The sequence below is a fragment of the Notolepis coatsorum genome (genome assembly GCF_963971535.1).
Source record: "Notolepis coatsorum genome assembly, chromosome: 4".
In the NCBI taxonomy this organism is placed as follows: Eukaryota; Metazoa; Chordata; class Actinopteri; order Aulopiformes; family Paralepididae; genus Notolepis; species Notolepis coatsorum.
Window position 1 is genome coordinate 57,028,162 of NC_140168.1, and position 26,823 is coordinate 57,054,984.

General features: G+C 47.8%; 1 protein-coding gene across 1 annotated transcript in view; it reads left to right on the forward strand.

The window, feature by feature from the left end:
* The window catches only part of myo1g (myosin IG), a 106,048-nt gene that overhangs the window by 50,834 nt on the left and 28,391 nt on the right, over window positions 1-26,823 (forward strand). Inside the window, 1 exon segment of the mRNA XM_084313662.1 lies at window positions 6,334-6,491. Within this exon segment, the coding sequence (XP_084169788.1) occupies window positions 6,334-6,491 (158 nt within the window).

A 26,823-nucleotide genomic window follows, 5' to 3' on the forward strand; every position in this document is an offset into this window, starting at 1 on the left:
AGGCTAAAGATAGCTGATATCATTAAGCACTGTGCTGAAACACCAGGATGAGAGCTGGATCAGGAGGACGTTGGGAAAAGGTAGTGCAGCGTGTTCCTCTATTGTTGTACAGCACATGAGTTCAACACCGACTGTACTCCACTGAGAACGAGCCGGGGTGGGCAATCATTCAGTGTTATTGATTATCATCTTTCTGTGGGATCCTTGCCTGAAACGTCCACAATGACATTGTGGTTCACAATTCTGTGGTCTAACCTTCAGATAAAGAACAGCGTACGCTTGTGTTCAAACCTAATTATCTAATGATGGTGAGTTGAAGTGTTGCATAGACTCATTGTTTATACTTAAAGGGGACATGCATTGCTATTCCTTGCACTATTTGGGCAACTTTACACAATTCCTGAGAGTCTATGGAACACATCAGAAAGGTTTTTTTCAAAGATTTTTTTTTTATATTTTTGATCAAGTACTCAAAAGCATAATTTTTCAGCCTCAGGATTTCAGGCTATTTTTGGATGGGTTCCGCCCATAAGCGCTTTGAGTGAGAGTCACCCACAGTCTGCGACTGGCAGACAGAGAGAGAGAGAGAGGGGGAGAGGGGAGAGAGGGAGGAGAGGGAGAGAGAGAGGGACACGGAGCATAAAGTTATCTCTCCACTGCTTCCCCGCGTGGTCCAGGTTGTGTGTGTAAATGAGTGTGTGCCACTGCTGCTTCCCCGCGCGGTTCTGGTTGTGTGTGTAAATGCGTGTGTGCCACTGCTTCCCCGTGCACGGTTTTGTTTCCATGACAGAAGCTCCTGTCTCTCTATCTCTCTCTCTCCGTCTCTCTCGCTGCTCGTTGTTTGCCTCGCTCTGTTTGAGGAAGTGAAGATATTTCCACTCGCTCTGCTGTCGCTGTCAACCTCCAACCACAGAGACAATCAGATCACAATCAGCTCCACCAGCTCCTTATTACGTCACCTTGCGAGTCAAATCACAATGACCTAATTCAATGGAGGGAGGAAATTGTCTCAACTGAATTAGAGGAATCCGCCAATATGGTAATTAGAGACACAGACCCATTGATACTAACCCCTATTACTATAAAACAATGCTAAACACTGAAAAAAGCCATTTATATTGCATGGGACCTTTAAGGGATCGTTTGGATTATTTTGATATCAGTTGGTATAAAATATGTGCCAGTAGAGTAAACGAAGCACAGCCATATAGCTGACTTACCAAGTCCAATATAGCTGACTTACCAAGTCCCATATAGCTGACTTACAAAGTCCCATATAGCTGACTTACCAAGTCCCATATAGCTGACTTACCAAGTCCCATATAGCTGACTTACCAAGTCCCATATAGCTGACTTACCAAGTCCCATATAGCTGACTTACCAAGTCCCATATAGCTGACGTATCAAGTCCCATATTAGCTGACTTACCAAGTCCCATATAGCTGACGTATCAAGTCCCATATAGCTGACTTACCAAGTCCCATATAGCTGACGTATCAAGTCCCATATAGCTGACTTACCAAGTCCCATATAGCTGACGTATCAAGTCCCATATAGCTGACTTACCAAGTCCCATATAGCTGACGTAATCAAGTCCCATATAGCTGACTTACCAAGTCCCATATAGCTGACTTACCAAGTCCCATATAGCTGACTTACCAAGTCCCATATAACTGACGTATCAAGTCCCATATAGCTGACTTACCAAGTCCCATATACAGAGTTCTGTGTTCTGAGTGAGCTGGGCCGCTTCAGACAGGCAGCACATGACCATTAACAAAAGTACTTTAAGCCACACCACAACATGCAAACTAAAGCTTTAATCGTCCACAACAGAATACAACAGCCCTCCTGTATTTCTGATGGTTGATGCTTCTCTCAGACCGAAGGCAAATATCTTGGAACTAGGTATTTTGTTTCATGAAGAAACGCTTGTGAGAGTGTTAAATGTGTTATTTTCCCGTCAACCATTAATATTAGCCAACACTGGAACAAGAAAATAATCTTGTGTCCATTTAGAATAGTATGTTGGCAAGTTGACCATCTAGCACTTGTCTGTTATGACAGGTGGTGGGGGTTATAACCTCAACCTCAGCCGTGTTCTTCTGAAGGACAGGTCGTCCTGGTCCTGCGGGCTGGACACCACCAGGGTAGTCCATGTCGGCCCACCGGATTAACCTGCAGTTTGTTGTGGGCTCATCCCAGCCAGCTGTAGGAGGCTTAGTACAGAGTCATCTCTCTCTCTCTCTTCCCACCCTCTCTCTCTACCTTTTTCACTCTCTCTCCCCCCCTCTGTCTCTCTCCTCTTTCTCTCTCTCACTCTCTACCCCCCCCTCTGTCTCTCTCTATTTCTCTCTCTCTATTTCTCTCTCTCTATTTTCTCTCTCTCTATTTCTCTCTCTCTCTCTCTCTCTCTCCCTCTCTCTTCTCTCTCTCTCTCTCTCTCCTCTCTCTCTCTCTCTCTCTCTCTCTCTCTCTCACACTCTCTCTCACCCTCTCCCCCCCCCTCTCTCTCTCTCTCTCTCTCTCTCTCTCTCTCTCATCTCCTCTCTCTCCTCTCGTCTCTCTCATCTCCTCTACCTCTCGTCTCTCTATCTCATCTCTCCCCCCCTCCCCCCCTCCCCCAGGCACAATAAATGTGTGTGTGTTTTTCCAACTGGGCCACAACTCATGACCGAATTTACTGTACATGTCCACGTGCGCCGTGGGCTGAATTATTCACATTCTCTAGATAGAAATAATCCACTGACGTCACTCATAACCTGCTTTTTTGTATCCTGGATAAACATAGCCATATACTGTATCAGGGGGAACAAACAGTGAGTTGTATGGGACAGTGTTGTACTTACCATAATTCATATTCAGACACGTCCCATTATCCCCCTAATGTTGTACTCTCCAAGATTTCCCACATTACTATATTAATGGTATATTCATTGGAAGGCAGTGGTCCTCAACAAGAGGTCCTTGAGGGGGGTTCCAGGTTCTCCCCAGAAACATGCAATCGGTAGAAGTTAAAGTGGAAATGAAGCGAGTGAGCAATGTGATCCTAGTTTGTTTGTTGTGTACCTTGTGTAAGACAGGGTTCTATAATCAAATGTGAAATCTATCTTATTTGTCTGAAAAATATAATATAATATCACTGTTTTTCAACATGGGCGCCGCCATTTTGTTGCTGACGTCATGCCGCTGGTTGGGTCTGGCTCCTAGTATACACTGTTGGTTAGATGGCTATGGATGGACATGAATTGTCTGTAAACAAGATGTTGCCTACCAAACATCGGGACAGCGGTGGTGCTTTTTGTACGGCTCCCGGCTGTTCTAACGAATATTACCGCATGAAAGAGAGAGGAACGGTGGTTCATTTCCACCAATTACCAGTGAAAAAAACACTTTTATTGGCGCGTTGGCTGGCTGCACTGAAGCGGCGCGATCCACCTGTTGGACAGTGGACGAGGATCTGCGGGCAACATTTCATTGCCTCGGATTATGTTGTTGAGGGGGGCTTTGAAGAGGATGGGAGGTTTGTCCAGAAGACCACTAATAAGCTGAAGCCTGATGCGGTTCCCTCGGTCTTCGACTTCAGTGGCTATAGTGCAGGAGAGACGGACAGACCAGCCCAGGTAGTTCAACCAGCGTCAGCCCTGCGCCGGAGAGACAGAGCTCAAAGACGCGCTTGTACCGCAAAAGAGCGAGAGGTATAATAAGGGGTGTTGGATCAGTGTTTCGCATTAGGATCTAGCATCCTAATAGGTATACACAACAAATAACCTCTGTTCTCCTTGCAATGCGTTTTTAATTCTTTCTTGGTCCAAACAATTTGATCATTCATTCATTCAGGTTAGCTACTGTCTGACGTTAGCTACCGTTATTATGCATAATCTTGCGTTCTTACCTGCTACTAATCGGCCGTTCCAGCGTCTCTGCTCGGACATCCTTCAAGGACAACATGGACACTTCCAGCACATCTCTCTCCAGAAACAACATCCTATATGTTGGACTTTTTGTTATGCAGCAGTAGTCGAATATGAGATGCTCCAAGTTAGCCATGTGGTCATCTTGGCAGCACACGCTTTCAACAACTGTTTCCATTGGGATGCAATATCCACAACGGCACCATGCAGTGTTCCCAACGCGGCCATCTTCAGGCATGTTATTCTCTCCATCGTCAGACTCGTCCGGCTCGACAGGAGGAGCACGTCTCACTGGTGTTGCTCTAATTGGCTCAAATGCATAGGCAATTGGGTTTCTATGAACCTCTAACTGTCTGTCCACTTCGTCCAGATCCATTGCAAACTACAGCCTCTGGAGGTCAGTGTGCTACTGCGTGCAAGTCTCCTCAGGTGGTCAGTAGAATGCAGGGAGCTGCATCTAACCAACAGGTGTATACTAGAGCCAGACCCAACCAGCGGCATGACGTCAGCAACAAAATGGCCGCGCCCATAATGCTAAATGCTTCAGAAATGCACACAACAAATCGTTTTTTCTTAGAAACTGCTTATTTTTATAACGTGATTTCTTCTGTGGCTTATCTAAATACTAATGTGATGCTATGAATATGTATTTATCGCACTGCTTCCTTTCCACTTTAAGGCCAATTAGAAAATATATATACGAGCGACTCTTCTGATCATCACATGGGGGGGCGACAGTGGCTCGGGAGGTAGAGCAGTCGTCTGGTAATCTGAAGGTTCCCGGTTCGATTCCCACTCCTCCCGGGCAGCGTGTCGAAGTGTCCTTCCTTGAGCAAGACACTTAACCCTGAATTGCTCCTGATGAGCAGGTTGGCACCTTGCATGGTTGCCTCTACCATCGGTGTGTGAATGTGTGAGTGAATGGGTAAAATGTGAGGAACAAATTGTAAAGCGCTTTATAAATGCAGCCAGTTACCATTTACAATTCTGAAGGAAGATAAAACACACACAACTCAACAATATCCTAAACTATGACACGCTGTCACCTTCAGTACACTTACTGCAGTAGTAATGTTATGGCATTAAAGCATTCATGTGAATGACAGTGACCCAGGTCAGAGAGGAGGGAGGTGGGTGGAGATGAAGGGAGGAGGGATGGATAGATGGACGGAGGGATGGCGACGGGGCTGTTGGGAGAAAGGTGTCTGACCTATATTCATTGGTCCCAGGTGAGGGAGTGGATTGGTACCGTGCTGCTCTGTGTCATGCTGCTCCATGCCATGCTACTCTGTGCCATGCTACGCTGTGTCATAATGCTCTGTGCCATGCTGCTCTGTGCCATGCTACTCTGTGCCATGCTGCTCTGTGCCATGCTACTCTGTGCCATGCTGCTCTGTGCCATGCTACTCTGTGCCATGCTGCTCTGTGCCATGCTACTCTGTGCCATGCTACTCTGTGCCATGCTACGCTGTGTCATAATGCTCTGTGCCATGCTGCTCTGTGTCATGCTGCTCTGTGCCATGCTACTCTGTGCCATGCTACTCTGTGCCATGCTACTCTGTGCCATGCTACTCTGTGCCATGCTACGCTGTGTCATAATGCTCTGTGCTGCTCTGCTCTGCTCTGTGCTGCTCTGCTCTGTGCTGCTCTGTGCTGCTCTGCTCTGTGCTGCTCTGCTCTGTGCTGCTCTGTGCTGCTCTGCTCTGCTCTGCTCTGTGCTGCTCTGTGCTGCTCTGTGACGTGCTGCTCTGTGCTGCTCTGCTCTGTGCTGCTCTGTGACATGCAGTGGAGGTGTATGTGTGACGTGTGTCTGTGACCGATATAGCCAGGCTAAAACACAATATTAGTATTGGAAAACATCCCTGATAGTAGAATAAAATACCAAATGTCTATAGGAGCATGTTAGATCTCTTCAATGGAGAGCCATAACAGAGCCTAACCTAATGGTCTTAAGTCTATATGGTATAGCATACTGTTCAGTGAAATTAACTGGCATCAGTGCACATGTGACAGTGGCTCGGGAGGTAGAGCAGTCGTCTGGTAATCTGAAGGTTCCCGGTTCGATTCCCACTCCTCCCGGGCAGCGTGTCGAAGTGTCCTTGAGCAAGACACTTAACCCCGAAATTGCTCCTGATGAGTAGGTTGGCACCTTGCATGGTTGCCTCTACCATCGGTGTGTGAATGTGTGAGTGAATGGGTAAAATGTGAGGAACAAATTGTAAAGCTCTTTGGATAAAAAGCGCTATATAAATGCAGCCAGTTACCATTTACAATTCTGAGGGTCCTTGAAAAAGGTCAAGAATCTCTGCTGTAAGGAATTATCCTTAGTCCACATACCTGACTTAAAAAGAATAAAATCACCACGTGTGATTATGACTGACCGCATGGCCGTGTCACCCCGCTCTGCCCCCCCCTGCAGGTGACGGGGCTGAGTGTGACCAGCGGAGTCGACCAGATGGTGGCGCTGCACACGTCGTCCCAGGACGACCTCCTGCTGTGCCTCCAGACGGGAGACCTGTGTCCCAACCAGGACCGCGTGGGCGAGCTGCTGGGCACCATGGTGGACCACTTCACACGGTCTGTGGGCCTCTAATGATGACATCACAGTGACATCACCACTACTGACACACACACACACGCACGCGCTCGCATGCACGCACGCACACACACACGCACACGCACACACACACACACACACACACGGCAGGCTGATTAGAGAGAGGCCGTCTGGTAATCGAAGGGTTGCCAGTTCAATCCGCATTGCCGATACTGTCGACGTGCCTCCAGGGCTGTACGCTGCGATGATCTCATCGCAAATTGCCCCTTTAATTGGCCGTTGCGATTGGTAAATAATATTTGGGGGCGGGCTTGCGAGTAGGGATTTCAAGCCTTGCATTCGCATTGCACTCCTAAATGATCCAAGGCGTGTGATGACGCTGAGCACTCAGGTATGATCAGCGGGGAAAATCAACTGAGCACTCACTCTGATAGACTGGCTGACTGTCTGATTTAGCTATGAAGAAAAGTAAAGTTAGTAGTAGGGATGGGAATCGATGGTTCCTAACTGTGTTTTGGCCATATGCTCCCGAAATTCTCCCGCTGTTTGGCTGCTTCTATGTGCAGTGAAAACTACTCGAAATGCTTTAGTCATTGATTTAGTTCAGGGTTAGCCGCGGAGCTAACGCCAGCTAACGTGAGCTAATCAAGCTCACAGAGAGAGATAAACAGCTGACAGCAGGTAGTACAGGTACAAATACAATAAAACAAGGGATGGGGGCTGTTGTGTAAACCTTGTGTCGCGTCAATCTGGTCCACACGTTACTCGTTCATATCTCAGCCCGTGCTGAGATATGCCCATTCCACGGTCTGTTAATAAAGTTTTCAATCAGACCGATGTATGGAAAGGCTTTTATTATAACATTCGTTGAGGTAAAATCATTATGCCTCATTTAGTCATCCTGCAGAGCACTGGTCTCCTACTCGTGGGCCGCGGGGAGCTAATGTAGCTGTGTTGTTGTCAACACACACAGGGCATTCAGGAAGTCAAAAACGAATGCGCTTGCCGATTGGTGCTAAGAACAGCAGGGCGGGTGCAAGCGTTGTGACGTAATTGGCAGACTCTACTGTCAATCAAAATTATTCTGTTTTTCCGTCAGAATGAATGAATGAGAACTTTATTAACAGATTGCATAATGGGTACAATACAGTACAGGAGGATTCAAGATTCAAGATTCAAGATTCAAGAGTTTTAATTGTCACGGCATACAGGTATACAATGAAATGCGGCTGGTCTTGCCCGCGACGATGTGCAATACAGTGGTACAACATATAATAGAATCCAATAAAAATACAGTGGTACAACATATTAATAGAATCCAATAAAACAGTGCAATAAACAGGTACATGGTGTGCCATCTCGGTATCTGTACATTAGTATTTACAGAGCATATAGGACATGCTAGTTAGCTTTAGTAGTGCAATACACTGTTCCTGATGTTATACTACTTTAAGTGGCCTTTCCTCTGGCCATAAGTGTGCGTGTGTGCGGCATGAGTGTTAAAGTGGCTGCTAGTGTGTGAGCGTGCTCAGCGTGCGTGTCGTGTATGTACTTGTGTGTGGATAGTTCAGTTTCTGTGTCTCTCAATGTTCATTGTTCAAGGCTCTGATGGCCTGGGGGAAGAAGCTTAGCCTAAGCCTCTCCGTCTTAGTCTCTAGAATTCGCAGGCGTCTGCCTGACCTCAGCAGCTGGAACAGGCTGTTATTGGGGTGGTGGGGGTCTTTCATTATCCTGCAGGCTCTGGATTTGCACCTCTTGTTGTATAGAGCCTGCAGGGGAGGTAGCGCAATACCCGTGGTACGCTCGGCTGAGCGCACCACACTCTGTAGGGCCTTCTTGTCCTGTGCCGTGCTGTTCCCATACCAGGCAGTGATGTTTCCGGTCAAGATGCTCTCTACAGCTCCTGAGTAGAAGGACTGGAGTATCTTCCCCGATACTCTGAACTTCCTTAACTGTCTCAGGTGGTAGAGGCGCTGCTTCGCTTTCTTTACTACTGTGCCTATGTGTGTTGACCATGTCAGGTCCTCTGAGATGTGGACCCCCAGGTACTTGAAGCTGCTCACCCTGTCCACGGTAGCCCCGTTAATCCTCAGTGGTGTGTGTGTCTCCCGCTGTCCTCTCCTATAATCCACGATCAGCTCCTTGGTTTTACCAATGTTCAGGAGCAGGCTGTTGTCCTGGCACCAACGTTCCAGTACCTCAACCTCCTCCCGGTAGGCCTTCTCGTCGTTGTCCGAGATCAGCCCCACCACCACCGTGTCGTCGGCGAACTTCACAATGGAGTTGGAGCTGAACTTGGCCACACAGTCGTGTGTGTAGAGTGAGTACAGCAGGGGGCTTAGAACACAGCCCTGGGGGGACCCGATGCTCAGGGTGATGGTGTTGGAGGTCTGACCCCCCACCCTGACCGCCTGGGGTCTTTCACTCAGAAAGTCCAGTACCCAGGCGCTCAGGGCGGAGCTCAGGCCTAGCTCGATCAGCTTGTCCACCAGTCTGGTGGGGACTATGGTGTTGAACGCTGAGCTGTAGTCAATGAACAACAGTCTCACATAGCCCCCCTTCTGACGGTCAAGGTGGGAGAGAGTGCTGTGCAGTACCTGGGAGACCGCGTCATCAGTGGACCTGTTTGTCCTGTATGCAAATTGCATAGGGTCCATATCACTGGGGAGAGAGGCACAAATGTGGTCCTTGACCAGCCTCTCGAAACATTTCATGACCACAGAGGTGAGTGCCACCGGTCTGTAATCATTTGGACATGTTGGGGAGGGTTTCTTCGGTACAGGGATGATGGTAGACATCTTGAAGCAGGCAGGGACTACTGACTCCGCCAGGGATTGATTAAATATGGCGGTGAACACCGGGGCAAGCTGGTTTGCACAGGACTTAAGTATGCGTCCTGTTATACCATCTGGGCCTGCAGCCTTCCTGGTGTTCACCTGCATAAATGCTCTTCTCACACTGTGTTCCGACAACGAGAGAGCGCCCCCGCCCCCCCGCGGTTGCCCCCCCCCCTCCACAACAGCCGGTGCGCCAGTGACGTCACTAGCCAGAGGGCTAGCGGCGACACTGTCTACACCGAACCGAGCGTAGAAGGAGTTGAGTTTGTCCGCTAGAGAGGCGTCGTCGCTCTCCATTGAGGGGGCGCTGACTTTGTAGTCAGTTATTGTCTTCAGTCCCCTCCACAAGCCTCTTGTGTCGTTTTGTGCCATTTGTGTCTCCAGTTTCTCAGCATATGTCCTCTTAGCAAGTTTAACAGCCTTGCGCAGAGTGTAGACTGAAGCCTTGTATTCTTCCATATTTCCTGACTCTCTGCCCAGGTTATAAGCCGTGGTGCGTGAGTTTAGGGCTGTTCTTATAGTGCTGTCCACCCAAGGTTTCTGGTTTGGGAAAACCCGCGCCGTCTTTGTGAGGACAATGCCGTCTGCCACTGTAGTTATGTAGCTTACAACGGTATCAGCATACTCGCTGACGTCACTGGCGCTTCCTTCAAACATGTCCCAGTCTGTATCCTTGAACGCGTCACGGAGCTCGGCCTCTGATTCGTCAGACCACTTTTTTGTCTCACGTGACACGACGACTTCGCGTGATCTCTGTTTGTATGCTGGGATTAAAAAGATGGAGTCGTGATCGCTCGCGCTTACAGAGCCCATCAGTGGCGGAGCCGCTACAGCCTTGTAGGCAGCTCTGAACGGGGTGTAGCAGTGGTCGAGTGTGTTCCCCCCTCTTGTGGAGCAGGCGATGTGCTGAAAAAAAGTCGGCATCACTTTTTTCAGGTTTGCCTGGTTGAAATCACCAGTCACTATCGTCGCGGCTTCCGGGTGCTTGATCTGCTGTTTGTTGATGTGGTCGTGTAATTCCCCCAGCGCTTTGCCGGTATTTGCCTGTGGATGAATATACACGACGGATAAAATGACCGCGGTAAACTCACGGGGTAGGTGATACGGGCGACACAGGATCTGGAGATGTTCCATATCTGGGGAGCATGAACTTGAGAGGACATGTACTTCCTTGGGATTAACCCAGAGATTGTTCGTGAGGATGCAGACCCCACCTCCGACGCTCTTCCCAGAGGATGCCGTGCGATCTGCTCTCAGGACGGTGAAATTGTCCGATGGAGAGACGCTGTTGTCCGGCGTCGCTGGCTTGAGCCATGTCTCAGTGAAACACATGATATTAACGTCTCTCATCTCCCGTTGGAATCGGACCCTCGCTCTCAAGTCGTCCATCCTTCCCTCCAACGAACGTGCATTCGCCCGAAAGATGGATGGAATTGCTGGACGGTAAGCAGATCTTTTTAATCTAAGTCTGATACCGCCTCGTCTACCTCTATGTTTCTTTCTGCCGTTTCCTTTGTTGCCGTTCTCCCGCTTGATTTCTGTTAGCCCTTCTGGGCATAAAGTGTCTCCCAACTCCAATTTGAGTCCGGAGTTTAGGTCCATAAGTGTCTGGCGGTCGTATGACATACCCGCCAGTGATGATTTAATAAAAAAAGTCGAAAAAACAAACATAATAGCTAAAAATGTGCACAATCGTCGCGGAGCTAAACCAAAGGCGACTGACCGGGGTCGCGCCATAGTAGTTAACCAGAGACCAGAGAAAGACTTTCGGCTTTTTTACATAAGGGTCCTCCATTTTCAATTCATCAAAACATTTAGAGACATACAAATATACAGTAGTTTCATAAAAATGCTAAAATGCTATTGATTGATTGATTGATTTAAAACTTTATTAACATATTGCAGAATGGGTACAGTACAGCTCAATACATACAATTGTTAAGGGGATGCAGACCAGAGAAAGACTTTTGTCTTGTTTACATCAGGGTCCCCCATTTTCAATTCATCATATTTCATATCTAAATCATATAATATCTCATTGCTAAATATATGCAATATATAATCTAATAATCCAATAATCTAAATCTAATATATAATATAAAAATGCTAAATGCATGGGTATTTTATTTTGTCTTTAATGTTAGCTTGCAAACTCAAATACTGTCTTGGTAAGCCTCATAATGAATTGTTTGGGGTAAAAAAGAAAAACATCGTGATGTGTATCGTGTATCGCCGAAAGGTCAGAAAATATCGTGATATCATATTTAGGCCATATCGCCCAGCCCTAGTTGGTTCATTATAAAAGATACAAACCTGACAACAAAAGCACTTAAATGTTAAATAAAAGGACCACAGTAATGAGGCAGGAGGAACATATTTTTTTGCACTATAATGGTAAAATTGTTATTTAAAAATTTGCCCCTAAAACATATTTTTTGCCCCTAAATTTCTAATTTAGGGGCAAGTGTGCCCCTAGTGAAAAAGCTTAGCGTACAGCCCTGGCCTCTGAGCAAGGGCACCTAACCAGGCACGTGCACACATAGAGCCCAAGGGGTGCTTGAGCACCTGCCTTTTTGAGCCTCATAAAAAAAGTGCCCTTTTTTACACATACTGCCCTTCCAACTGAAAAATGTCAGGATAGAATCAAAATATTAGGTAAAGAGAGAGAGATGCCCCATATTCCATTGCAGTTTGCACGGCCTCCTCAGCGTGCCTCTCCGCGGACCTATATATGTTATGCATAGCGTGGGTGGTGATGATGATGATGATGATAGAAACCGCTGTGGCGCATACAGTTGAATGCTGGTATTACACTCACTGAGGGACACGAAGAAGTCAAGTCTGATGGGATTTGGGAATCTCAAATACAAATCGGGATTGGAATAAAAAATGCATTTATATTAAACAATACAGAATATACAGCACTTCTTGGGGTCTGTAATGTAAGCACTTATTCCCTCCCCCCTGAACATTTATGGAGATGTATGGGCCTTTTAAGCCAGTGATAAAAGTGTCTTTCAAGAATAAGTGAGCTCCTGCATTGATTATTATAGGTCAATATTCAATATTTGATCACCAAAAAAAAACCAAAAAGCATAAAAAGGCCCCCCCCCCAGCCCGAAAAGGGCCCTTAAAAATCGGGCTTGCACGCTACGCGCGCTTGGTTAAAACACACACAGGTATAGTGCCCTTTTCAGCCTTTGAGCACCTGCCCCTCTAAAGTCCTGTGCAAGTCCCTGCACCTAACTCCCCATGTATATGTGTACCACTGCTCCGAGGATGGTTGTTGGTTATTGGTTATTTTTATTGTATCACAGTACTTACACATTAGCTAAAGTACTGAGACAACACAACAGGCAGTTGCTTCCAATATGTGATTATAGTTGTATCTGTCCTTGTAAATATAAATCCTTACTACAAATACATACATATATATATACATATACATATACATATACATATACATATACATATACGATACATATACATATCAATTGTGGAATATTTTATGAATGTAAAATAACGTTTTAAGGTTTCCGGTTTATCAAGCTACACTATTCTCAGCGGGGGCACTGCTGACCTTCAATCCGTCTCATTGAGAGCGGGCCGGTCTATTATTAATGTAGCATGACAAATAAGTGAAAGGGATTCTTGGCATTTATCACTGTCATACTTGTCCCACTGCTTCTTGCCGTGAATATATGGCGCTGAAATGAGTCGGTCACACTGACATTTATCACTGTCATGTGTCAATCTGATCTGTCAACACTGTTTAAGAATCTGATTCACACTCTCCAGCATTCATCACTGTCAGGCAAGTTTGAATGGCAACACCCACAAGCGGTCAGATCAAACAGGATGTGGTCAGTGGGCATGCGTGTGTGTGTGTGTGTGTATATATGTGTGTACAAGGAAAAAGATTTGATCCATTTTTACTTTAAAATATACAGTATGTATATATTTATTTTACAATATGTGTATATCATGGACGAGATAGTAAAAAAACTCATAACTTGATGGTGTACTTTCATATTCACTATACCTCCCAGGCCGACTCTCTATATCTCATCTCTAGTCTAAATCGATACGGCTCGTTCCTAAAAGACAACACAGTCCCTTATTCAAACCAATGCAGTCCCTCGTCATTTAATAGAACTGGTGGTGTAAATCAACATGAGTCAATGTGTTATGCAGCGTAGCAGCCCTCCCCTATTCCAGAAGTGTACTGTACAGTATGGTTTACTGTAACAGTTGCATATATATATTGTTGAATCCAGAATAGGTTATTGAAATGACTGGCAAAATAGGGATGTTCGATATTGTTTTTTTTACCGATACCGATATACCGATATTGTCCAACTCTTAATTTCCGATACCGATATCAACTGATACCGATATATGCAGGGTTAATAGTAACTGGACAAACTTTCACACAATAGTTGCAATTGGAGGATCAAGAATAGAGGGTGGGGTTTGAGACGGATCAACTGCAGTCCATTTATTTCCATCACAGACAGTCAGTGGGAACATGGCGGAACATTTTTCTTGTGTTTCAGTCGATTAGCTTCATCAGGAGGAGCTCCGAGTGCAGGGCAGACGCCCGCCACACCAGGCTCTGTGTGTGTGTGTGTGTGTGTGTGTGTGTGTGTGTGTGTGTGTGTGTGTGTGTGTGTGTGTGTGTGTGTGTGTGTGTGTGTGTGTGTGTGTGTGTGTGTGTGTGTGTGTGTGTGTGTGTGTGTGTGTGTGTGTGTGTGTGTGTGTGTGTGTGTGTGTGTGTGTGTGTGTGTGTGTGTGTGTGTGTGTGTGTGTGTGTGTGTGTGTGTGTGTGTGTGTGTGTTTTTTAAGGGGGTGGTGGTGGTTTTGGTAAGTTGATCCTGGGTCCCCATCGGTGAGGCTTTTGTGGGTTTTACGAGCATTCGTGTGTGTGTGTGTGAGAGTCGTAGGCTTTTGGTTGGCTTTTGGTATGAGTTTGGATTGGGGGGGGGGTCACTGGGGACTGCCTGTGGCAGCTGCCTAGCCCTGGCAGGGGGTGCGGCGGGCGTCAAGAGAGGAGAGAGCGAGAGAGAAAGAGAGAGAGAGCCGTCTGCCTGTGCCGGCCTCCGCCTGTCTTTGTGCCACCATCTGGGGGTGAATGCAGGGGGGTCACGACCCCTACAGGCTCCTCATCAAAAGGAGACTCGGGAGACAAAGTCAAGGGGCGAACCGCATAAGTGTGGTGTGGGAAGTGTGTGTGTAAGCATGTGTGAGGGGGATGACAATACACACACACACACACACACACACACACGCACGCACGCACGCACGCACGCACACACACACACACACACACACACACACACACACACACACACACACACACACACACACACACACACACACACACACACACACACACACACACACACACACACACACACACACACACACACACACACACACACACACTTATCTCATATCCCCTCCTTTCTGCCAGGAAATGAGGTCTAACACTGTGGGGGAGTCATGTGAAAGTCATCCCGATTTTCACATGAATGTCAGTGCAGCTATTTATTATTTGCCAGATAAATCACAGTTACGTCAAACGTGGGATTTGTTAGTAAATGTGAGCCGAAAATAGTACACACAATAATACACATGATCACATGATTTGGTTGACTAATTGACGAGTGGATGTCATTGACGAATGTATAAGATTTTCAAATGATGCAGAAGGAGGTCTTGAGATCTAGTGTTTATTACAGGCCCGACCCGTAATCCAAATAGAATAAGAATGGAGATTGTTTGTGTAAACTATAATGATCAAAATAAAAATTCTAGATTGGGGCTTTAAAAACCTTGCTTGTGAATATTATTGCGATTGTGAAGAGGCGACAGTAGCTCAGGAGGTAGAGCAGTCGTCTGGTAGTTAGAAGGTTCCAGGTTCGATTCCCACTCCTCCCGGCAGCGTATCGAAGTGTCCTTGAGCAAGACACTTAACCCCTAACTCCTCCCGATGAGCAGGTTGGCACCTTGCATGGTCGCCTCCACCATTGGCATGTGAACGAATGGGTGAATGTGAGGCATAAGTTGTAAAGCGCTTTGGATAGAAATTGCTATATAACTGTAGTTCATTTACCATTTATAATTCCCCAGTAATGACTGACTTGGAAAAACAAATCACCTGTCATCTAAGAAAGTCCAATGTCGTCTTTACACCGCTGACCCAAGTTCAAATACAGTGGCAGACGCCAGTTAGAGGGAATCATGTTAAAGGAACACGCCAACATTTTGGGAAATTAGCTTACCGTCTTCTCCAGAGAGAGACAAGAAGATAGATACCAGTTTTCTCTCTGTGCGTTCAGTAGAAAGCTATCTGGCTGCATGTTAGCCTAGCTTAGCACAATGAATGGAAGCTGACATGTACGGGTATCTATCTGCTTATGGTATCTATCTTCTTGTCTCTCTCTGGAAAAGATGATAATCTAATTTCACCAAATGTTGGCGTGTTCTTTTAAATGTATCTATCCACCTCTTAAACATTATTCTGCTACTACGTCTCTCTCATGCATCAATAAACACATTTTCAACCCATTAGCCCAACTTCCACGGGCATGACGGAAATCGATAAATACCCTGTGGAAAGACAGCAGCCTTTCCAAGTGAAGGAAAGTTGATCTTAGTTGGCAGAAGTCTCCTCTTTTACGTGACGGTTTGGAGAATGGCCTGTGGAGGAGGAGGACGGTTCTAATAGAGTGATTACAGTCCCGTTCCTTTTAGCCTCTTTGATTTCTTTCAAAGTCTGACATGGAGGATGCTCAAATCCAAGTAGTTGCGATGGAGAGAACATGCCTTGAAAGAGGCGTCGGAGTAGAGACTTATACCAAACTGGGTCAGTGAAGTCGGCATTAGCGGTGCAAGGTGAAAAATCTGACTTCAAAGTAGCTGTCTTTCACCAGAAAAGGCGGAGAAGACAGACTGTCTGGTCTGCTGTCGTCTCACATCCGCCTCTCCTTCCCTCCACAGAGTGCATTCCTCCACTCTCTCCCCTCCATCTCTCTCTCCTTCCCTCTCTCTCCCCTCTCTCCTTCCCTCTCTCTCCCCTCTCTCCTCCCCTCTCTCCTCCCCTCTCTCCTTCCCTCTCTCTCTCCCCTCTCTCCTTCCCTCTCTCTCCCCTCTCTCCTTCCCTCTATCCTTTCCTCTCTCCTTCCCTTTCTCCCCCTCCTCTCACCCCCCTGTCTAACTTTCTATCCTTGTCACCTGGGCCTTTTGAATGAGTTGTGTATGTGTGCATCTGTATATATGTGTGTGCGTGTGTGTGTGTGTGTGTGTGTGTGTGCGTGTGTGTGTGTCTCTATTGGGTTAGAGGGAGGGGCGTAGCCTCGTGGGCCATCTGCTAGGACAGCTGGGGGAGGATGACTAGACTGAGAGCAGGATTTGGGGTCTGATCAGCCCCAGCCTAAAAGCTTGGAGAAGATCACACACGTATAGGGCTCAGGTTCAGAGTTTTCAGAAGCTCAACAAATGTAGTACTGTGGTTGATGAGAAATTGGCTGCAGCCTAATCTCCATCTTGACAAGTAATTTCATTAACATATTATTGAATGCAGTATTGACTCTTGTGATCTTGTGATAATTTCATTAAATACATGTCAGCTTCTTTCAGTGTTTTTTCTTGGTGGTGTGTCTTGTGTGGGTGATTTAATATAGTGAAATCATATATTGGCCAATCATTTCACTTCGTTGAAGAAAAGTAAGCTTTTGTGAGACTGAATTACTGGAGATTATATGCAGTGCAGTCCTACATGTACTTGTAATACAGGAACAACATGTTTTCTTTCCACAAGCCTGACACAGTTTTTGATGTTTGATGTTTAAGATCATAGAAATGAGAGGAAACCCGCTCCTTTGTGATTCTGAAAGAGACTAGCCATCGACATACGCTGCCATTGCTAATGCTTATTTCTAAAACTAAAAACTAAAACACAGGCTTCAAAAACATTTGCATGTTCCAAGAGGTTATATTATAGCTCTGAGACCCGTCTAAAGTCTGATGTCCGTCCAGTTTCTCCGTCTCGTCTTGGACCTCGTTTTGATCTTGGGTATTGGTCTTGATTGGCTTCCAATCCTTTTTTAAATGAAAACAAAAGCTTTCAGATTTCCCCTTTCATCAGATGGAAAGCTGAAGTCAAAGTCACAAGCTCAGTGTCGACTCGACTGCCTTGGTCTTCATCTTGACTCAGTCTTGTCTGGGATGGGTCTTAGTCGAGGTGGTCTTCTTGACTATAACCCTGCTGAAAGGGTTAAGGTGTCTGTAGACCGTGCAATGTATATCAGATTGTACTATGGGACTAAAGTAAAATCATCAAGTTGGCTCTCTGCTGTCATACTGAGCGACACAAGGCTGCAAACTTAAAACGGCTGGCACAGATAACCCATAACAGATTCACATGCATGTATAGAAAGGGTTTTGGTATAGTTTGCTCATCCTGTAGCTCTGCTATTTCTCTCTGTTTGAGGTCTGTCATCATAGGTTATGTCCCAGGTGACACATAAAAAGGCATAATTATACAGGCCTCCTGCTTTACATATCCCCCTGGATCTACGGTGCACTTGGCCTGCTTTTAGCTTTCTTTTCAAGTATGACATAATGTTTACAGTGTTTACCGCTGGGCTGCAAGGCATGCTGTCATTACGTGTTGTGTTCCCATTGGTCACTCAGGGGTAGCATCTTGGCACCAGCCACACTACACAGTACCATGGCCCATTGTCTACCACACTACAGAAGGTTAACCTTTCACTACCACACTGCAGACGGTTAACCCTTTGTAATGTTGTAGTGAAAGGATTAACCTTCTGTAGTGTGGTAGTGAAAGGGTTAATACTACGGCCAACACTAGAGGACCATGGCCCATTGTCTCTGATGTCTCTGATACTACTGCCAACACTAGAGGACCACGGCCAGATGTCTCTGATACTACTGCCAACACTGCAATGACTCCTTGGATCAGCACTTTATCAGCCATATCTGACCCGGTCACACTGAAGGACACATCAAATTTGTTCACGACGGGGAGATGTCTTTCTGGGACGGCCAGGATGTACACATTTGTGTGGAGGGCTTTAGTGAGCAATTACATCAGCTTTTTTTACCCCTGAAAAATCACCTCCATCTTTATTTCTCTTTTTTTCTTCTCTATCTTCAAACCCACCCCCATTCAATTGTCTTCCTCTATTGTGCTTTGCCCCCCCCCCCCCCCCCAACCTCATCACTCACTTTACCCGCTCTTCATAACATCAGCGTTTTCCTTTATGAATATGGAAGGACCTGGTACGAATTGCATTAATAGCATTCATCTGGGTCACCCCTGCCTCTTCCCACTGATTTGATTAACCTCAGAGTGGTCTGGTGATGTGGCTTTAATGAATTGAAAGCATTTCCTTTTTCATGGTAGCCTTTGATCTCAACCACCACCACACATGCATGCACATAAACAATCTCTCTCTCCCTCTCTCTCTCTTTCTCTCTCCCTCTCTCTCTTTCTCTCTCTCTCTCTCTCTCTCTCTCTCTCTCTCTCTCTCTCTCTCTCTCTCTCTCTCTCTCTCTCTATCTCTATCTCTCTCTCTCTCTCTCTCTCTCTCTCTCTCACCGTTCATGTCGGAGGACTCTTCACTGACCTTTCGTGTGACCTTGCCTCGGCCTCCAGGGTACAGTCAGCGACGTAGACCGATGGCTCCTAACTTTTCTAAATTCAACTCTGGTTTTTAGGTCGTTGAAAGGCGTCATCTTTGCCTGAAATAGCCTTCCTCTGTTACTCTCTCCTCTCTCTCCTCTGTTCCTCTCTCTCATCTATCTCATCTCTCTCCTCTGTTCCTCTCTCCTCTGTTCCTCTCCTCTCTCTCTCCTCTGTTCCTCTCTCTCCTCTGTTCCTCCCCCCTCTCTCTCCTCTGTTCCTCTCTCTCCTCTGTTCCTCTCTCTCCTCTCTCCTCTGTTCCTCTCTCCCCTCTCTCTCCTCCCCCTCCTCTGTTCCTCTCTCTCTCCTCTGTTCCTCTCTCTCCTCTGTTCCCCTCTCTCCCCTCTCTCCTCTCTCCTCCCTCTCCTATGTTCCTCTCTCCTCTCTCCTCTGTTCCTCTCTCTCCTCTCTCCTCTGTTCCTCTCTCCCCTCTCTCTCCTCCCCCTCCTCTGTTCCTCTCTCTCTCCTCTGTTACCCTCTCTCCTCTCTCTCTCCTCTCTCCTCTCTCCTCCCTCTCCTATGTTCCTCTCTCCTCTCTCCTCTGTTCTTCTCTCTCCTCTCTCTTTCCTCTCTCTCCTATCTCTCTTCTCTGTTCCTCTCTCTCCTCTCTCTCCACTCTCTCCTCTGTTCCTCTCTCTCCTCTCTTTCTCCTCTGTTCCTCTCTCTCCTCACTCTCCTCTGTTCCTCTCTCTCCTCTTTCTCTCCTCTGTTCCTCTCTCTCCTCTCTCTCCCCTGTTCCTCTCTCTCCCTCAGTAGCTGTCCTGAATGTGCCCGTCTCTGAAGCGGTCCTGTCAAGGCAATGGGAGCAGCACTCTGTGTTCCAAGGCTTTCTATGTGTGACTTGCCCCCCTTCTTCTCTCCTCTGTTTTGTTTGTGTCTCTGTATTCATGTACCTCCTCGACGTTTTTGTCTGCCTCTTTGTCTGATGTCTGTCTGTCTCTCTCCTGTGTGTCTCTCATTAGCTGTCCTTTACTGCTAAAGCATCAGCGTCAGCCTTTTGTAAACGTTCAAGAAAAAGGGCACACCATTCAAAGAAGATTTTAAAACATAACATGGGGATTCAGTCCGACGGGAACAAACAAGGTGTCACGTCTCAGTGGGTTGATTGATCTAGTTGATTGTTTTGGGGGATTTGACTTTAGAAAATGGAAATTAATATTCCTGATGGAATAGAGTTGATGAATCGACATCACACAGAATGTTCAAATGAATAGCTCCGAGAGAGAGAGAGAGAGAGAGAGAGAGAGAGAGAGAGAGAGAGAGAGAGAGAGAGAGAGAGAGAGAGAGAGAGAGAGAGAGAGAGAGAGAGAGAGAGAGAGAGAGAGAGAGAGAGAGAGAGAGAGAGAGAGAGAGAGAGAGAGAGAGAGAGAGAGAGAGAGAGAGAGAGAGAGAGAGAGAGAGAGAGAGAGAGAGAACATTTCAAAAAAGGAGAGAAGGCGGGTTTGATTGGTGTGAAAAACAGAGTGCGTCATGGAAGGAGACGAGGTGACAGTTGCTGGAGAGGAAGAGAGGGAACAAGAGGAAAGTAAAAAGAGAGAGAGAGAGAATGAAAGGGGGCGTGTGTGATATTATAATATCAAAAAAGGAGAGAAGGCAGGTTTGATTGGCGTGAAAAAACACAGCAGGCGTCACGGAAGGAAAAGAGGTGACAGTTGCTGGAGAGAGAGCGAGAGAGAGAAGGTGACAGTTGTTGGCGAGAGAGAGAGAGAGAGAGGAAAGTAGGGAAAAAGATTCAGAAAGACAATACAGAAGGTTAACCCTTTCACTGCCACACGACAATTGTAACTGAGGGGTACAATTCCCTGACTGTATTGATAAGTATGGTATTATTAAACCACTACCACTTGTACTTTAACTTCTGGCCATCCAGTACATGATATAGATATGATGATGAACACTTTCCCACCTGATGAAACGAAGTCCACACAAATGTATAAATCGAATATTTTATATAGCAAAGGGTATATACAACGTTCACTTAATGACATTTATGATTTGAAATGCACTTGTAAGGCAAATGAGTATTCGTAGGTAAATCAACATTGAATGTCCAATCTCTGGTTACGCAGGGAGTAAGTATACAACCTGGTTCTTTAGGGAACTATAGCGATGGTACTTAAATGATTATAGCTGGATACACTAAGGGGGGGTCCCGCTGGTTGTAAGACAGTAGGGGGGGGTTAGAAGAGCCGCTGGCGGTATCCCATCTGGCCGACGATTTCTTGGGAGAATTCAGAGTCCTGAACACGATGCCCACAGAACCTCGAACCGCAGATGAATACAGCTGGACCCTCTGGTGGACGGTAGCTGCCGGTCCACAGATGAAGAGACGTGAGGCGACCTCACTGGGGTAGAGCGCCGTCTCACCTGGACTCCTCTCCGGGGGGTAGTTCCAACACTCAGCAGTGTTGGCCGTTATCCATGGAATAATCAAAGCACCCAAAGCATGTAGATAATCCAAGCCGTGGAAGGCTCGCCGTCGTCCGGGTAAAGTAATCCAATGTACAGGTCCACTCGTCCTGGCCCGGAGCTCCTCGGATGCAAGCACCACACGTGGTCTGCCCAGCCTGGTTAAGACTCCAGATAACGTCAGGAACGATGGGGGTACTGCTCACTTTATAACTCTAACCGAACGATGCACCATACATAATAGACTATTATTAGCTTAATAGAAATACGTCCAACTCGACGGTATAGTGCCAAACTATGACAATTCAACTATTAATCCACACGATGTCTCAATGCCTATTCTGAGGCCAAGTAGGCCTTACTGCACCACACGTGCGTCGTGGGTGAGGCTTCGCGTCTGTTACTAGGTTGGAGGGTAAAGGACTAATGGACTAAAAGAAAGTTCTACTTTACTTGCGCCATATATATATGCGCTGTGAACAAATAGTACCATTCGTATTTCGCCAGACGTATTCCTACGCGGAACCGGGCTTGCCACGACATGTTGGTCGGCACGATTGAACTTGAACCAAGGGGCATGGCTGCTGGCGCCAGGTTCTCGTCCAATGGTAGAATGAAACTATTATGGGCTGTTAGTAGACTAAAGGGATATTCAGTGCATATTGTACAAGGAATATACAGGGGATATCAAACGATATACAAATACTATTAAATATATATCCATAAATAAATATATATATTCGGTTTAATCTGATCCTTCACAACAGCCGCCCCCTAATTAGTCCCACCTAATTAGCTAAGCAGAGACAGATTAACCGCACTTAATCGCTGTAAGGGTCAGTCAACTCACAAAGTCATGGGGTCATGGTCATCATCGATAGTGTCTGGGAGTCTGGGCAGTTCTATTAGCCTCGCCACGGGTCGTGTGTAAGTTCGCCCTTGGACGAGCACTTCAGCTGCTCGGACCTTGCCATCGGCACCGGTGATCACTTTGCTTACGCGGCCAGCCGGCCACATAGCTCTGGGTAGTGACTGGTCGACAATCGGCCAGCCGGCCACATAGCTCTGGGTAGTGACTGGTCGACAATCATGACGACTGTTCCTTCTGTCAAATTGTCTCTCTCTTTTACCCACTTCTGGCGGGTCTGTAGAGACGGTAGGTAGTGAAGTAGGAAGCTGCTCCAAAACTTGTCAGCCAGTACTTGACTGTACCTCCACATTCTTCGGCCGTTCGCTTCTTCAGGCCTGTACATTGTCTGGGGTAGCGCGGGGTCCAGCCGCCCCATTAAGAGTGTGTTGGGGGTGACTGGGTCGACATCTGCTACATCACTGGAGACGTAGCCGAGGGGCTTGGAGTTCAATACTCCCTCGATCTCCGTGAGGACTGTCATTAGGACTTCTTCCGCCACAGTCTGGGCCCCAAGCACGGCGTACAGGGCTGTCTTTATAGAACGTACTTCTCGTTCCCAGGTTCCACCGAAGTGGGGTGCGTTCGGGGGATTAAACTGGAAGTCAATCTGGGATGGAGCGAGGTGGGTCTTAAGTTCTGGGCCCATAGCTTGGAAGCTCTCTCTCAGCTCTCTTTCTCCGCCTTTGAAGTTTGTCCCGTGATCAGACAACAATGTAGACGGTTTTCCTTTCCGTGATGTGAATCTTCGGAAGGCCATAAGGAATGAGTCTGTGCTCATGGTCGGAAGGAGTTCGATATGGATCGCTCTGGTGGTCATGCATTTGAATACAATACCCCACCGCTTCTCGGTTCCTCTTCCTCTCTTTATATACAACGGGCCAAAACAGTCCATGCCTGTGGAGTGGAATGGCTTGTCGCCGAGTCGGAGGCGACAGGGGGGTAAGTCAGCCATCCGGGGTATGCTGGGCTGCGTGCGCCACTTTCGGCAGTCTAGACAGGTTCGCTGGAGCGTCGCACCGCTTCTCTTCCTTGAAGTATCCAATAGCGACGTCTGATCTCCGCGAAGACTCTCTCTGCTCCTGCGTGGTGTACATCCTCGTCGTATTTCTTTATGATCAGCTCTGTGACCTTGTGTCGGCTGTTCAAGACTATCGGGTACTTAATGTCATCCGGTAGATCGGGGGCTCTCCGCAGGCGACCACCCACTCTGATGAGATTATGGGCGTCACTCTCGGGTGCCAGGTGGAGCAGTCTGCTGTCTGATGGGACGGGCTTTCCTCCCTGTAGACAGTCTAGCTCATCGGGGAACGAGTCTCTCTGGGCTCGTTGTAGTAGAAGAAGTTCTGCTTCTTCGTAGTCAGCTGCTGAAATGTCAGTGGTGGACTGAATCTCTGGGTGGTGCCACAGGAATGTCTTTAGCTGCGCACTCTGTAGGGTAATGCAGTCATCTATGTTGGGGTCTGTGGAGGCGACTGTGCTCAGTCCACAGAACATAGGTTTCTTGTTCTCAGCCTCCTCTTTACTTGCTTCCCGTGGGGTGGGCGTAGGCCACTCTTCTTCCGGGAGCTTGAGGAATTCTGGTCCGTCACTGTAGATGTTGCGACGGGTGAGGTCATCCAGGGACATTCCCCGGGTGATGACGTCAGCTGGGTTGTGTTTGGTGTCCACATACCGCCAGCTCGCTGCTTCTGTTAACTCTTGAATCTCGGTGACTCTGACTCCCACGAAGACCTTGTATCTGCATGAATCAGACTTGATCCATGTGAGTACTGTCGTGGAATCTGACCACAAGATTGTTCTGTGCACCGGAATGGTGAGTTCATGTTGGATTAACGTGGCTAGATGCGCTCCTGCTAGGGCTGCGCAGAGCTCTAGACGCGGGATAGATTGTTGCTTTCGTGGGGCTATTCTTGAGCGAGCCAGGATGAAAGCAGTGTGTATCTCGCCTCCCTTCTCTTGGGCACGCAAGTAGGCCACCGATCCATAGGCTACTTCGGAGGCGTCGCTGAAGACGTGTAGATCCATCTTGCATGTCTCTGGCCTCACCGTGGGTGGGAAGTAGCTGCGGCGTATATTGACGCCTGGGAGTGAGCGGAGTTCCGTCTCCCACTCTCTCCATGTGGAGGCAAGGTGTGCGGGTATTGGGTCGTCCCAGCCCTGGTCCTTGTCCCATAGTGCTCGTACAATCATCTTTGCCCTGGTGGTGTAAGGTAGAATACATCCCAACGGGTCATATTGTCTGGCGAGTGTTCTGTACACACTCCGTCTTGTGGTCGGTATCGCCGTCGACCTTCCCTGCTCTGGAGTCAGGGGTTTGTGTCTATAGTGGAGCGAGTCTGTTTTGAAGCGCCAGACTAGTCCTAGTGTCATTTCTTGGGCTTCTCCTGGGATGGTCGCCATCCAGGTCTCGCTGCTGGCAGCCTTGTCCGCGGGGGAGAGACTGCGCAATACGTGCGGGTCACTGCTGGCCCACTGCCTGAGATCAAAGCCGCCTTTGATCAGGGAGGCGCGTAGCTTGATTAGGAGAGCCTCGGCTTCTTCTTGAGTCGAAACGCTTTGTAAACAGTTGTCCACGTAGAAACTGTTCTTCACACTGTGTCGGACCTCTTCATCTGCTGCTGGGTCCTCTGCGACGTGTTTCTGTAGTGCAAATGTAGCACAGCACGGGCTGCATGTGGTTCCGAAGGGGAGTACTTCCCACTGGTAGATGGCTGGGTTCTCATCTCCGATCCTCTCTCTCCATAGGAACCGCAGCAGGGGCTTGTCCTCCTCCACTAGTCTCACCTGCAGGAACATCCCTTTGATATCCCCGCTGATAGCCACCTTGTCCTGGCGGAAGCGCAGTAGCACGCCCAGTAGGGAGGGGCCGAGTGTGGGGCCGGGCAAGAGCTCTTTATTCAGATTTTGGGATCCGATCTGGTAGCTGCAGTTAAACACAATGCGATCCTTGCCGTTGTGGTGGACCTTGTGGTGCGGCACGTACCATGATTCGGTCGTCTGATCGGCCTCTTTAATGTCAATCTTTGTCACGTGTCCCGCTGTGATTAGCTTCTCAATCTCAGCGCGGTACACACTCTCTTGAGCTGGGTCTTTGGCTAGGCGCCGCTCTGTGTTCAATAGATACCGCTCCGTGGCGTCTTTCTTTGCGTGAAAGGTGGGCATTCCCTCTCGCCTCAGGAGTGGAGCTGCGTATCTCATCACTCCGCCGACTGTGACTCTCTTTGTCCCTTGCTCGAGTAGGTTGATGGCGTAAATGTCTTCTTTAGAACGAATATCTTTCTTTTCGTTCTTAAAGGGCATTGTCTCTAGTGTCCATAGCCTCTCGACATGCTGCAGGAGAGTGGTGTCTTCTTCTGTCGTTCTGGAGTGGAGGCAGCTAGTGGCTGCTGTTCGGTTGAGAGATTTAGCGAGGGGGCCTTGTAGTGTCCACCCTAGGCGGGTCTCGACTGCTGCAGGACAGCCTCGGGGTCCTGTATGGACCCGGTCAATCGGGACTATGAGTTCTGCATGGTCGGAGCCTATCAGCAGGGTCGGGGTGGCGCCGTCTATGAGCGGGATAGGTAGTTGACGCAGGTGCACATATTTATCCATCAGCTTGGCGATGGGGTAGGTGTACTGCGATAGTCCTATTTCTTGGCTGGTGAAAGCATTTGTAATCCTATACCGTCGCTCTGGCTGCCCGCTTGCTGCGATAGTGAAGGAGACATTCTCGCCCTTTATCGTCTTTAAATCTCTTCTTATTGTCCGAATCGTCATTTGGTTCTCGCTCCCCCGCAGTCCCAGCTGGGCCGCAGCGGACGCGAGCATTAGGGTCTTCTCTGACCCGTCATCAAGGACGGCGTAAGTGTCCATGACTTTATCTTGGTAGCTCAATGTCACACGGACCACCTTTAAGAGCACTTGGGCGCCACTGCTGCTGGCGGGGTCAATGTACATGACACTTGCCTTGGTGCCGCTCGATGGTGCAGGTGTAGGCCTTCTTCTGTTACTGTCGTGTAGTATATCTAGGTGGGCTCCGTCACACCAACTGCACCTTTTCTGTAGGCGGCATTCGGCTGCCATGTGACTGCGCGCACATCGGTAACAGCGCCTGTTGGACTTTATCCATTGACTCACTTCTTCTGCATTCATCTTTGTGAACAGGTCACATTGTGACAGCCAGTGTTCTTTCTCACAGTAGGGGCACACCATCTTCCACTTCTCTTTTCTCGAGGGGGTACTGTGGCTCTTACTGCTCGGTACTGACTCTGATTGGTGCATGACAGTCACCGATCTTCTTCCATCGTTTATTCTCCTGGGTCCCTCTCTGGAGCTTGGCGTGCTCCGTACGAACGTATCCAGTCGTAAGCTGCTGACTTCTCTCGCCAGGAAGTCGGCTAGATCAAGGAGGGATGGTTCGGGACCGTTAGGATCACGGTGGTCTCTCTGCCGCCTAAAACGCTCTTGTCTTGCGGGTGGCAGCTTCTCTAGAATCCTCTCGACGTTAG